Source organism: Ananas comosus, linkage group 1 (assembly GCF_001540865.1).
Source record: "Ananas comosus cultivar F153 linkage group 1, ASM154086v1, whole genome shotgun sequence".
In the NCBI taxonomy this organism is placed as follows: domain Eukaryota; kingdom Viridiplantae; phylum Streptophyta; class Magnoliopsida; order Poales; family Bromeliaceae; genus Ananas; species Ananas comosus.
The window spans coordinates 23,746,298-23,760,331 of record NC_033621.1 but is presented as its reverse complement, the minus strand read 5'-3'; the positions used below and the strand labels follow the sequence as shown (position 1 = coordinate 23,760,331).

Below are 14,034 nucleotides of genomic sequence, written 5' to 3'. Positions count from 1 at the left end.
GTGGGAAGAAGAAAAGCGGCAAAGAGCTGAAGTGAAAAGGAAGCATCGGAAATAGGCATTTAAACAAATAGCAAGCGAGGATTCTCTTTTTGCAGACAAAAGGCTCCCGTGTATGTTGTTGCAGTCATCCATGACTCAAAAGCAAAAATGAGTGCAGCTGAAGTTGTCCTCACCGACAGAGTGGAAAACTATAGAGATTATGATGGTCAAACTTTGGTTACCGAGCGTGCGCAAAGCTTTACTACATTTTAATTTTATTTTGATAGGGAAGGCCCGCGCACTCCCTTTGTAACAATTGGATGTGTTTTATTGGTTTGACACAAGAATTCTTGAAATGTGTAGTAGATCTGTGATGTAACATGGTCGCCAGGTGTGGTGTTTTTAGCCAATTTATCTCGGGATCGAGCTCTTTTTCTATGTATAAAATGTCAGGATAAGCAAAGAAATTCAATGAAAATTTGTTGTTTTAGTCCGATGCAACAACGCTCTACAAAAGTTTGGGCCTATCTGCAAAATTCGGCCCACAAACAGTCGGATTAAAATATTTTCCGCCCTTTCAACTATAGGCCTTGGGTCTCTTAACGGCCCAACGAACTATTGGGCCTACTAAAGGCCCAGCGAAATATTGGGCTACTAACGGCCCACCTCAATTTTGGACCGTAATAATGGCCTATGCAACTATTGGGCCTACAAGCAACAAAATGTTGGCCCTACCAACGGCCGAACAACTAATTGGGCCTACTAACGGCCCACCGCACTATTGGGCGTAATAACGGACCCACCGAATTAATAGGCCTAATAGTGGCCCATCAAACTACGGGCATATAACGGCCTACCAAAATAGTAGCCCTAAAAAGTGCCATCTAATAATACCGGCCTACCTAAGTACTAACCATACGGCCCAATAAATTATTGGGCCTACCAGGGGCCCTCCGAACAAATGGGCCTAAAAACGGCCATTAAATTGAACTAAGGGCCTCGAAACGGCCGACCAATCTAATGGGCCTAACAGCAGCCCACCTAACAACTGGGCCGACTAACGGTCCATGCAACTATTGGGCCACCAACAGCCGACGCGAATTATTGGGCCTACAGACTGCCCGCCAAACGATTGGGCCTGCAATGGCCCATCAAACGATAGGCCCCACAAACAGCCCATCAAACCATTGGGCCAACAAACACTCCAACCTAGTGGCCTACAAGCTATTAGGCCTTTACCACAAACGGCCCACCAAACGAATGGCCCTTCAAACGGCCCACCAATCTACCGGGCCTGGTGACAGCGGACGCTGGTCACAGCAACACTCTACTGAAGGTCCTGAGACTGCCAGAGACTTTGTAATAAGGCCCCCCACAATAACTGATCCGAAATTCAACCAACAGCACACTACATAAATGCTGTAGATTTGTAGATCACTTTTGTTCATTCAGACACAGAATTTTTGGTTCACACCGTTATACTGATTATGTACAATAAAATCACAAAAGGGAAAAGCGAATGAAGCGCAAATGGAAATAATCATCCCACAATACCTCATTAGCACACAGATAAGAGGTTAACTCACCATAATAAATTACTTAGATGTTATCAGTTTGGGGTCCACAAACAGTTTTAACAATTCCATAGAAAACATTATACTTGGCATACTCAAAGAAAACAGCGAAACAAAAAAAAAAAGGAAAAAGTCAAGCAGCATCCCAATAGAAATTGACAGGTAATATAAAAATCTCTGGCGCACGAGTCTCCTCAAAAGTCACCTTGGCCTGAGTATCGACCACCACCACCAAAACTACCGCTGCCGCCGCCACCACCACCAGCACCACCATAACCACTACGAAACCCACCACTGGGTTTGTCATTAGCAAAGCTTACGCGGATGTTCCGGCCATGCAATTCCTGCAAACAAAAAATGACAACCAAACCTCTCAATATGATGCAACAAAACTCACCATAACGACATAATTCTGTAATTAGGATAATTGCAACCGATGTCCAGCTATACAAGGAAAAGTTTGTATCAGCGAAATCAACCAAAAAAAAAAAAAAACTGCGGCAAACTCTCTAGTATAACCACCATGTGGGCACTTCCGATCCATATTAACCAAGGAATTTATGGAAAAGGGTAAGATTGCTAGGGAATGCAAAGGTTAAAGAGAGGGAGCCACTTCTTGCAACGCAGGCCCACATTTAATAACCCAAAGTAGGTAATTACTGGAATAACAATAAAAGATAAGACTTTCAGGAGGTGGAGATAAAAAAAAAGGTCAAACCTGGCCATCCATGCTAGACATGGCTGTTTTGGCATCTTCATCACTGTCGAAGTTTATGAATCCGAACCCCCTTGACCTTCCAGTGTCTCTGTCGGTTATAACCCGCGCTGGATGATAACAAATTGTTCAGAACAAATGAGCATATGGCATGTATATATTTTATACATCCATTTACGCTTCTAAAAGATAGCAAATACAAAAAAATTTAAAACAACAAAGATTATCCATTCGTATGAGATATAAATGGTAATATGTTCTACATACAAAATTCTGATACGCAAGTTATTTTCTTAAAAGTTTGTATGTGCAAAGAATTGCAGAGTGCTGATTACCAACCTTCAGTGACAGTTCCAAAGCAGTTGAATGCCTCTTTAAGTGATTGGTCATCAGTGCCATAGGAAAGACCTGATAAAACAAAGAAAGGTGCTAAATATTCCACTTTTAAAGGGACCTATCTTTGAAGCTAGGGCAAGAAACACATCTTACCTCCAATGAAAAGTTTTGTCGATGACATATAGCGTATGGAATTAAGCAGATGCATTGCCGGAACTGGTCCGTTATTCATCAAAGCCCCCTGCCTAATCAGGCTGCCGATCTTGTTACAAAATGCCATCTAAAATGGTTTAATTCTGCTGAAAAATAGCATATCACAAGTTGTTTAATCATCACACCGAAAATATTACCAAAGTAACTATGTTTTGTTCGCCTTTAAATGACAACAAAGAGAACATAGATCCACAAACAATTGGCTTGTCACATAAAATAGAACCACTCCAAGCATATTAAAAGGTACACAAGCTAATTTGTTCCCACAAGACTTGGAATAAAGGAATCATAACAAACAGAGATTCAAAAATTATGACAAACAGGACCACCATCTATTCATCAATCTCAAGTACTCAACATTCTACTGCTTACCAAACTCATGTAGATAGCAACAACATAAGTAAAGCTATATTACGATCAACAAGACAACACAAAAGCTCGATCTTTGATTACTTGAATTTTGAAAGCCCAATGATAGCCTACTTGTAACAAAGCCCATAGACAAGACATTCTTGATATCTAATCTCTGCTTAATCTTATTCCACTACAAGCTTGATATAAAACCTCATACTGCAGCTTATAAACCTACGCATCTGCAAACCACAAATTGTTAAGTAAAATTCTTCAATAACAGCAAACAAAGGGCAATTTCACAAATTTAAACCCAGAAAACTTTAATTTAATTCAGGCATTTAGCGATGAGGATAACAGTTTGTGTTCAAGAAATTAGACAAAAATCCAGCCACTAAACTCCCATAAGGATCTATTCAAACCTCAACTCTATCAAACTACTTTATATGATGTAATCGTGAGCCTCTTTCCCTCCCCCAAACACAGACTGAATCATCTGTAGTTAGATTTATTGGGTAAAAATTGCACTAATACTCAACAACTACAAAAGGCACCGTAAAAGAAACGAAGATAGTAAACAAAGCATCAAAATTGTTCCGTTTACAAATGAATCTAACACCAGAGAGTAAAATATCACAGAACATAATGAAATCGTCGAAAAGACAATGAAAAACAAATATATATATTAAAAAAACACCAAGAAACCATTTAATCTTTCACCATTGGTGAATAAAATCGAAACAGCTTATTATTATTATTTTATTATAGACATTATTAAAAGAAAAAGGCGTTAGAGATCTTACATTTCGACACCTCAGAGAGAGAGAGAGAGAGAGAGAGAGAGAGAGGAGTGGTGATTAGGGTTTTTGTTGTGGGGTTTCAGAGAGAGAAAGGGGGCGCGGAGGCTAGGGTTTTTTGTAGGGTTTGAGAAAGAGAGAGAATGGGAATTGGGAAACAGGCGGCTAGGGTTTAGAAGCCAAACCACAAATGATGCTGACTCAGCAGGAAAATATCTCGAGGGGCCATTTTTTTTAAAAAATAACTTATTTCAAATTATTTTAATATTTTTATAGCAGTTGTGGGTGGGTCACCGCCGGTACCAGCGAAATTACGGAATTACCCTCAGACTCCAATTTTCACTCCTTCACTGTGTCTTCTTGGGGCTGACGAGTGGGTCCCACATAGAATCGAGTTAATAACTAATTGGTGAACATGATGCTATAGTATGTGCTGAGCTCACAACTTAAAATCCAATATAAGTTTTTCCTTTATTATTTATCATTTGTATTATTATCTAAATAGTTTACCAGATATTTACTATGCACGCAAATATATTTCACAAGGTTGCATGCGCGATAACCTACCCATTACAATTTACAACAACAAACCACCCAAAAAAAGGAAAAAAAAAAAAACATCTGGCTCTTAGAATCTGGGCTGGAACACAATGCAATAGTGAAAGCGTTCAAATATTCGGCTATTTTTATTCACTAATAAGTTGGAAAGTATGATTCAAGATGATTAAATATGAGAAATGGGCGTTGTAAATAGTACTTGTGTTGCTTACAATCTCAACTCCCAAGCAAATAAATAACTAAAAAAACAAAAAGGGAAAACAAAATAAAGTAAATTGCTCTACCAACTAGTAAAGCACAATGACAATGTTCATTACCAGTAATGAACAAAAGAAAATCATTAATAGGCTTCTATAAGTTTCAAGTACAATAGATATTTGGTTACATTAAGCTGCATTTAAAAGTGCATGAACATAAATAACTTAGAACAGTGCACACCATAAGATTCACAATGAACTTCTGTTGTCATTAATCAATCAACATGATATTTCCGATCGGAAAATTCTGTTCGAGTAATATGTACACAAAATTCACTTATTTCACTCTCTGTGGACTTGTTCTCCATGAAGAAAAATAGAAAGACAATTTACATTTTTCTTTTTTTTTTTATGCAAATAACCTGCTGCTTATTTGACAGTCTCAAGTGTGAGAAGTCAAATTGCAAAGAAAATTGAGGGGAAGTGGGGGGTAATGAAATTTAAAAATAAATGTATTTACTCGAAGAAATTGACTGGCCGGATTGGCGAGGACATTGTCACGAGCGGTCCGAACGAATGGTTCTCTAACGAATTAGGTTGCAGGGAGGAGAAAGCGAATGACGAAGAGGCAGCTAACCCTAGAGTTGGTAGGGAAGCTTGGCTGAAAAAGAAAAATATAATCACATAAATGGAAACACAGAAACTATAAGCACACTTGGTATTGTTTACGTTTTCACTTGTTGCTTTTCCTCTAAGTTCTACACGATTAAAGGCACTTGTTTATTGTTCGATACAAAGAAAATAGCAACTTTCTTTGTTTCCTTTTCCAATGGAAAAGATGAATTTGCAAAGTGATCGACAAAAAGCAAAACTGAAGAAGTTCATTATTAGGTGCCTTCTGACCGCGTACAAGTTAATGAAAAGCAAACACTTCAAAATACAAACAATGCAAAGCACGGGCTAAGCATTAAATAAAAAAGTTTACCTGCTGATCATGCAAGCTGGCAAACATGATGACATGGGCGGCGCATCATTCGTATTATGATCTGACGATATTAGGGGCCAGAAAACTGAAAACCAAAGAGATATGACTTGAGAACTGTTCCTTGATACTTTTTTAAGGCATATTCATAACAAGAGACATCTCTCTAAATGACTAACAGATTGCGAAATAGTTGTTTTCTCATTTAAATCAGTGCTAGAAGGTCCTTCCTGACAAAAGAAGTTTATACTTCTAGGTTTAGTAGAACTAATATTGAATGACAAACTGTTAATAAAGCAGTTTAAAGAACGTAAAATAGGAAATGCATAGCATGAAACAAATAATCAGTTTGGGCTAGCAAAATCAGTCCAATAGTTTTTACTGGAGCCATCATAGAAAAAGCTATACTGCCTCATATGGTATTCCACAGCCCCATGGTCCAATATGTTACATACATAAAAATTTTGAGAAACAAATTTAACAAAAACTACAAATCTGAAATTACCTGATTGCGTAGAGTTCTCCTGATATCTTGAGCAGAATAAAATTTCCTGCACATTGAAAAAATTGTTGCCTCAAAGGATATTATTAGAACAGAAAATTAATATGTTCTGAGGACTACACAAATATCTCTTTTTTTTCCGGCAGGGGTCATGCATGTCATCAAATGCATCCCAGAACCAACTCACCTCTGTTGGATGTTGTGAGACATGGTTACCAACACCTGCAGATAAAAAGAACAAGAGTTAACAAGTGGACAAACTAGCTGAAGCAAAATTTTGCACAAAGCAGAACGTGTGAGAATCTACAATGCCTCAGCATTTTATAAACTTCTGTCAAGAAAACAGATTAAGGTTTACTTCGATGTGATAAGTAGGCATTAACACTAGTTGTAAATTGTACGCTTGAAGCCATATGGATCACCATTTGACAATGTAAAGCTTTACAAACATCGCTACTTTAATGTATGCAGCTGTAATTTATTTAACAAGCTGCAGCTGTAATTTATTTAACAAGCTGTTAATCCTTACTCAACCTTTGGATTAAATTTACAGATGAGAAATATACTCATTAACAATAGAAAGAGAAAAAGGGGAGAATAAAATACCCATATCAGGGACACTAGGCCTGATAGCAAGAGTCAAACCAAGAAAGCATTGATCTGGTTCAGCACCAAAATCCCATAAATTCAATTCAAGACTTGGATTTGTTCCTATCGAGCACAGGTGCATTGTTAGTCTGTTATATAGGTTAAAAGAAATAATCCAGGAATACCGATGGTGATCAAAACCTTACCAGTTTGACTAGTTGTTGGGTGAAAAGGATCCTTGAGAGGATATGGAACCCATGCTCCAACCTGAACAGTTGACTATTTGAGACTTATCTCTAATAAAATAGAAAAAAAAAGCAAATTAATATGCAAATAATTACATGGAAAAAGGGATGTTGTAGTGACTGCTCCGCTGTTGGCCTCCTTTGGGGGTCCCAGGAACAGAGTTGCTATGGAAATCATCAAAAAAACACAATAACCCCAATCAACAGGTATTGTATCGCAAAGATAAAACAACGTAAAAGGATAGTCCTTACCTGAACTATAGGACAGTTTAAAATGGGTACCTTAACTTTATAGATTTAACTACCAAATCTTTTAAGTTTTAACCTTTTTACTTAACAGTATATTTAACCTTTTTAACAGAATATTCTGTTACTTAGACATCAAGTTTTGATAGAAACTTAACAGTATTTACTATAGTAAAAAATAATTAAATATCAGGTAGTAACATCAAAATTTTAATAGTTTAATTACCTGGTTCAGAATGCGTATAGTTCAGGTAAGGTTGTATATTTTCACCAAAAAGGTGCATATCAGTGAAAATACCTGGATCAGGTCAATAGCTTCCAGGCTAGCATTAGGAATAATTTCTGATAGATTGGCTGGTGGAATCTTTCAAGGAGGGAAAAAAGTCACAGTTATAATTATAAATAATGATGAATAGTTTATAATTCATAATTGTGAATTATTCCACCTGAAAGAACCGAAAGTTCATCAAGCAGGAAAGTTCCATCCCTTCTGGCCAAATAATGCTATCTGGGTTCCCAAGAACAGCACATATTTTGTACAGTTGATCTGTTTCGCTGTTATAAAATTTGAAAAAAAAAACAAAAAATATGTTAACAATCTAAGTTGAGTAAAAACTTATCAACTACGAGTTAGATAACAAATGAAAGCCATCTCCAACTATATAGAAGCCATCTCCAACTATAGTACTATAAGGGCTTGTTTGGTTTAAAGGTGGAATTGGAATGGATAATGGAATGGGAATGGATTGGAATGGTAATTGGAATGGCCCACTCCCCCAAGACGTTTGGTTTATTTATGGATTGGGAATTGGAATGAGTTATTCACATTTTATTGTTTGGTTCGTATAAACTAAAAAAATTATAGGATACTATAATACTAATTTTACTCTCAAATATAAATTTATATTATTTAAAATTTATGAAAAATATAATACTATTCTCTAATAAGTTTTTCAAAAAAAATATCAAATTTATTTTTAAGAACTTTTATTGATGTGGGTTAGGATTAGGGTTTTGAGAGAGAATATGTTTTTTTTTTTTTTTGATGAGAAAAGGGTGAAGAAAAGGAGGGTGAGATGGTCACATGGGCTTCGAGAACTTAGTGAGCTTCCGGAATGAAATCTCAATCCGGGCTAGAAGACCGGAATCAAGTTGAAGGCTAATGGGCCATTCCCATTCCAGTCCGGAATAGGAATCTCAAACCGATTCATGCGAACCAAACAAAATTAACCGGATTTGATCAAACCGATTCCCATTCCATACCCAAAATGGATGAACCAAACAAGCCCTAAATCTAATAATGAAACTGATGCACAGCTTTCACCAGTTATTAGTTATTACAGAACCATCAAAACAAAAGATCTGTTAAATTAGCATCTTAAGAATAGAACTACTTAGTGATGCAAGCATCAGAACACATACTGCAAATGCTGTTTTCTTCAATTACAATTAGAGTTACTTGTGGGGACCAACCACATGAAAAGGTAATATAGTTCAAACAACAGGTTTATCAAATGAGCTCTAGAAATAATAAGTGAGAAGCAAATAAATCCAGTTGAAGTTTCTAATTGAGCTGGCTATGATTCATGCCTAATTACTCATTACAGCTGGTAGTCTGGCACTAAAGATTTTCAGTAAAGTCCCACATTTATTCCCTCAGCCTACTATTTAGTGTCCAAGAATTATGATAGTAGGTGGGACTCTCAATCAGAGTCCCTTGCCCTTTCTCGTGCCATTTAATTCCCATAAAGGGATGCTAAGTCCTAACTAACACATCGTTGCGTGCTAAATCCTAATAAATTTATTCTGGTAAGGAGAATAGCAAGTGGGAAATTCAAACTCGTAGTTCTGAACAAATGGCTTCAACATATTAGAGATGAAGATGCTTTTAAGCTTTTAGTACAGTGTAACCAACAATAGAATAATAAAAGAATTACTAAGTATATCTAGCCGCTCATAGCCTCATACAGAAAGCTTGTACTTTGAATTGAGAGGTTTTAAGAATTAGTGTTAACCTTTCACCAGGAAAAAGCGGAGACAGTGTGAATAGCTCAGCTAAAATTGCACCGATGGCCCACATGTCTGAAAAAGCTTCCTTCCATTAGTTATTGCCACATAGAAAATATATCATCAAAACACAACACACGATCTTTTGTAAGACACCTATGGAATGCGAGCTGCGTTACAAGAATTCCACAAGTAACAAGACTCTTAAGCGAATTACAAAGAATTAGCTCTTAAAATAAATATTATGGCAATCAACAATACAAGTAGGATAGACAGGGTAAATTAGAATCCTACTGACATTAGTTTAGGTGCAGATTGGTACATCCTTGCAAGTGTTCTAGTTAGCAATACATTTTAAATTAATAACCTGAGTTTATATCATCTCTTGCCACAGTAATTTAGTTTTAGTCTATCCCTAATGAATTAGATAACGATAATTCAAAAGTTCATTAGTCTATCTCTAATTTACTTTAAATCTACGTCTTATCATTCGTACATTAGATAAATACGAAGTGTTGTCGATGAGCAAGCATATAATGAAAGTTAGAACGAGGAATAATATGTTCTACCAAAAGATGGACAATGATGGTTACAACAGTTCATTGTTAAATAGGATGCATTTTCTTAAATTAAAAAAAGAGGAATGATGGCAATAGAGGATAAGGTCCTTTTACAATTATACTTTTCAAGCTATCTGACTGAAAGAAAGGCCAGATATTCTACTGTATAGCATAGTTCACAAAGGTCATGATAGTTGTTAGGTGCTGTAAGATTCCAAAAATACATTAACTTGTTATTCTTCTTATGCTTCTTATGATCAGCTTACAATTTACCAAGTTTAGTCAAAGACAGATAGTTTTGATCAAATATCAACAAACAAATAACATGTAATGATTCTTGAGGAATAAAAAAAATAGCTACCAATTGCAGGGGTGTACGATGGAGATTGCAGCAAGACCTCAGGAGCTCTATACCTTTTCATATGACATCAGACAACTAGTTAGATATTCAAATCCTGTAAATATTTTTGAGATAGATAAAATTAGTATATCAGCTGGAGTGACTCACCATCTTGTTGAAACATAATCAGTATAAGGAGGTTTAGACACCAATTCTCTCGCAAGTCCAAAATCCGCAATTTTGATTGTCTTATTTGTCACCAACAAATTTTCTGAAACATAATAGAAAACTTTCACAAAAATTTTCTTACAAGACATCTTATGAAAACTCAACAGGTCTGCGTAGCTACCAGGTTTTAGGTCACGATGAAAATATCCATTTCTGTGCATATAAGCAAGGCCTTGCAGTACTTGAGACATAAAGTTCCGTATCTCCTCTTCAGAAAGTGCAGTTTGCCGGTCTCTCATTAATTGATACAGATTATGTTCCTGAAGAAATGTCCAAAAGTTATTAAAGTATAGGACGTAAAGTAAGATGAAAGAAAATGCAATAAATTATGTCCTAAGTGCTAAACGAATATGATACACTGCAATCATTTATTAATTCTTAGAAGAAATGCGTTGTGTTGCTAATAATGAATTCAGCAAATAGTGCATAAAGATAACAGCTCGAATTTAACAAATGATAAATAGGACCAACAATGCCATGCTACAAATTATAGAGTTGGTTTCTGACAAAATGATATAGTTGATAAAAGAGGTATCAGGTACATTTGATCTGCCAAAGATCACACATTTAGGACTAAAGTGAAAAATAAGCAGATAGGCTTGAAGGATTACAAGGATTGTTCGCTAAAAAGAGATTATTTCCCCCTAGGAATCTTAAATGTAATGTAGATTAAACACTATAATCTACCAACTCTGTTTTTGTTCAGTTGTTTCCAAGAAACTTAAATTAACTTCCATGTGCAAGAATGAAATAAACAGGTAAGAACATTTAAATACTTACCATATACTCAAAAATGAAGAACAACTCGTGATTCTCTCTAACTATCTCCTTCAATTTGATAATATTTGGGTGGTTCAGTTTACGAAGGGACTGCAGAAAGAGTACATTTCTTTTTTAGCATGAATAAGCAATGAAACAAATGCTCTAACAATAGTAGAAAGATACGAACTTTAACTTCACGTAGATTCAAGCACTCTTCCCAATAGTAGAATTTTCTCTTCATTTTCTTGACAGCAACCTGAAATGTATATAAATAAAATCAACTACTGGTAATGACCAGAGTATCAGTCAGCTACAGTTTTATCAGAAGAGCTCTTGCCTATCATACATAGAATCAAGCAATACGCATCATTGCAGCAACCATGACAAAACGAGTTTAAGAAAGAATATAAACTACACATTTTCGAAGGTATGAGCAGTAAATTCAATAATATAGCAATAAATTGATCCTCAAAGGCGATAAAACAGTAAAATCAGAATCAAATGAATGCACGTTAATTTTCAGTATTTAACATGATTTTCAGACATAAAGCAAGTGATGATCTAAATGCCAGATAATTGGAACCCTATCTTTCATCAGAAAAGACGTTTACTTACAATGTCGTTTGTTTCTAGGTTAAGTGCCTTATAAACACTTCCACAAGTTCCATCACCTATCTCCTTTATAACTCCATACCTAGAACAACATTAGGTAACATATAGCAAGGTAAATACTAGCAAGCAAAGTAGTATGATAATATAATAAACACTGCTTACCTATCCATCGTTGAAATTTTTACCAGAACACAATTACCATGGTCCCACTAAACTCCAAATAAACTCCAAATGCGAGATTTTATACCAACTTTGCCATGCCCCATGGTAACCTCCTTGCAGGGTTTACTAAAATTGTATATTGTTAACAGCAGAGAATCCGAGAACATTCCAGTCTCATGATACGAGTGATCTAGCATCACCGAGCATGTAATCGACATGCTTAAGGAAGCTTCAGAGAGATTTGATTAAAAACCAAAAGTTATCATCTGTAACATATATGATGAATTAATAGCATCCTCGTATCCCGTTTGACCTAATAAAAAGTTAAACTGGTTTAAACACCACACACCAAACTACTTCATAGTAGTGGTATTTTACTAAAAGGCTTCTTCCTGATCCCATAGAAGCTAAAAAATATCTGCAAACAAAGAAAAGGAAATATAAGCATTCACTCCTGATGTTTAGCTAATTAAACCTTGCACTTCTATGTATGAAAATAATGGAAAAAAGGCATAGGATAATGAGGAAAGCAACAGATCATAGGAAAATATAGGGGCAACTACACGAAAATATAGATGCAACTACACAATGGGTTCTAAACAGATCTAATTCATAAATTAATTTCAATAAAATTCTGAGATTTTGAAATAACTCCAAAGTTTTGATGCTAATGAAACACAACTCCTTTCTTTGGCATGATCATCTTAAACCAATCAGGTTAAGCCGACTCAGCAATTAGCCTGAAAAGATCAATTCATCCACCAAATGATTGCCCTTCAACTCAATTACACAGATAAAGGCCAAAAAAGGAAAAATAAAGACAAAAAAAAAAGACTAATGACATCCAAATAAAACGTGCTCGACCTTAGTGCTGATGTATTATAAATAATTCTGAATCATAAAAACAATAAAAATTGACAAAAAAACGTAAAACAATCTCGGCAAGTAAGTAGAAATGTAGAAAATTGAGGAAAAAGAAAAAGTCTTATCTATTTATGATCAAATGGAAATACTATTCCATAAAATAAACACACAAAAAGGGGCTAAACACCAACAACATTAACTTAGATTCATTAATCACATCACTTCGTTGATCAAAACTAACAGAAAAGGAGTATGTCGCCCAATTGATTGATTAGCTTCCACCAAAAAAAAAGAGGAAAATTTCCATTTTTTCCCCAAAATTCCACAATCTATCTTAATCGAGCAAAAATGTATTGTAAACGAAAGACTTTTAGCCTAGAAAACTAAGTTAAAAGCGCAAATAATGATCTATTATGCCTTATCCGAGAGGAATCGAACAAATACATACCCCTTTCTCTGATCACATATAAATCCTACATCAAAAACAGCGTGTGAGCGCTATTAGATTGGAAGAGAGAATAGAAACCACCATTGTTGAAGTGATTATTGCGATTGGAGAACGATCTCTTCGAGAAGGGGAAATAGAAATTTCTTCGATCGTAGAGAGAGAGAGAGAGAGAGAGAGAGAGGGAGAGAGGGGTAGAGAGAGAAAAGAGGTGGGGTGCTGTTCTATCCAATACAGATTAAAAAAAGGGAGAAAGGGGTAAAATTGCATTGAGATCCCACAATTATACATTTGCATTGAGATCCCACTCAATTATACAATTTTTTTGAAATTGACACCTCAACTTTAAGTTTTTAATTAATATGGTTAACTTCAAATACCACCACTGTAAGTTTCGTTATTTTTTTTTATTTTAGTGTATAATTTTAGTACTATGTGATTTTATATTTTTATTTTCTCAGTTCCTTCATTAATATTTTGTTAAATTATATACAAAAAATTTCAGATACCACACCTAAGTTTATCGAATATTTATTTTAATACTTTTTAGTTTTAATTTTATCACTAATTTAACGAAAAAAATTAATATAGAGAATAATAAAAAAAGAATGCACTTTAAACTATAGAATACTAAAATTAAAAAGTGCGAAACTATATGGATAGTATTTAAAGTTTTTTCCTAATTAGTACCCTAAATTATTGATTTTTTTATTTAAGTAATTTCAACTTAATTAAATTAAAATAATTTATTAGCTTCATTAGGTATTGCGG

General features: G+C 35.2%; 2 protein-coding genes across 6 annotated transcripts; both read right to left on the bottom strand.

Annotated features, from left to right (window-relative positions):
- On the bottom strand, positions 1,550 to 4,152 carry LOC109711441 (glycine-rich RNA-binding protein 4, mitochondrial-like). The gene is made up of 5 exons (XM_020234471.1): positions 3,972 to 4,152; positions 2,758 to 2,903; positions 2,608 to 2,676; positions 2,272 to 2,378; positions 1,550 to 1,897 (listed from the first exon to the last, which is right to left on the bottom strand). The coding sequence occupies exons 2-5, from the start codon at positions 2,882 to 2,884 to the stop codon at positions 1,748 to 1,750; spliced, it is 453 nt and encodes a 150-aa protein (XP_020090060.1). The 5' UTR covers positions 2,885 to 2,903; positions 3,972 to 4,152; the 3' UTR covers positions 1,550 to 1,747.
- On the bottom strand, positions 4,969 to 13,472 carry LOC109713996 (cyclin-dependent kinase F-3). 5 transcript variants are annotated; one of them, XM_020238350.1, is made up of 18 exons: positions 13,267 to 13,470; positions 11,955 to 12,372; positions 11,796 to 11,874; positions 11,368 to 11,436; positions 11,199 to 11,288; positions 10,540 to 10,678; positions 10,359 to 10,461; positions 10,212 to 10,264; positions 9,299 to 9,365; positions 7,730 to 7,838; positions 7,582 to 7,647; positions 7,134 to 7,202; positions 6,999 to 7,059; positions 6,811 to 6,915; positions 6,392 to 6,426; positions 6,208 to 6,253; positions 5,706 to 5,790; positions 4,969 to 5,381 (listed from the first exon to the last, which is right to left on the bottom strand). In XM_020238350.1, exons 2-18 carry the CDS (start codon positions 11,960 to 11,962, stop codon positions 5,237 to 5,239), a joined length of 1,329 nt encoding a protein of 442 aa, XP_020093939.1. In that variant the 5' UTR covers positions 11,963 to 12,372; positions 13,267 to 13,470; the 3' UTR covers positions 4,969 to 5,236. The 5 variants fall into 5 exon arrangements, with proteins under 5 accessions (XP_020093939.1, XP_020093955.1, XP_020093946.1 ...); XM_020238366.1 differs by having other exon boundaries at positions 13,348 to 13,468; XM_020238386.1 differs by lacking the exon at positions 4,969 to 5,381 and adding an exon at positions 5,882 to 5,932 and having other exon boundaries at positions 13,267 to 13,472.

Bases quoted from the DNA above. Each gene is read 5' to 3' on its own strand.
- LOC109711441 (XM_020234471.1), bottom strand. From the start codon at position 2,884: ATGGCATTTTGTAACAAGATCGGCAGCCTGATTAGGCAGGGGGCTTTG. The intron at 2,379-2,607 runs GTTGGTAATCAG...GTTATCATCCAG, and splicing joins CTTTGGAACTGTCACTGAAG to CGCGGGTTATAACCGACAGA. The intron at 1,898-2,271 runs GTTTGACCTTTT...TTTTGTTTGCAG, and splicing joins TGTCTAGCATGGATGGCCAG to GAATTGCATGGCCGGAACAT.
- LOC109713996 (XM_020238357.1), bottom strand. The intron at 7,203-7,581 runs GTATTTTCACTG...TGATTTCCATAG, and splicing joins AAGCTATTGACCTGATCCAG to CAACTCTGTTCCTGGGACCC. The intron at 6,916-6,998 runs GTAAGGTTTTGA...TGTGCTCGATAG, and splicing joins CCCAACAACTAGTCAAACTG to GAACAAATCCAAGTCTTGAA.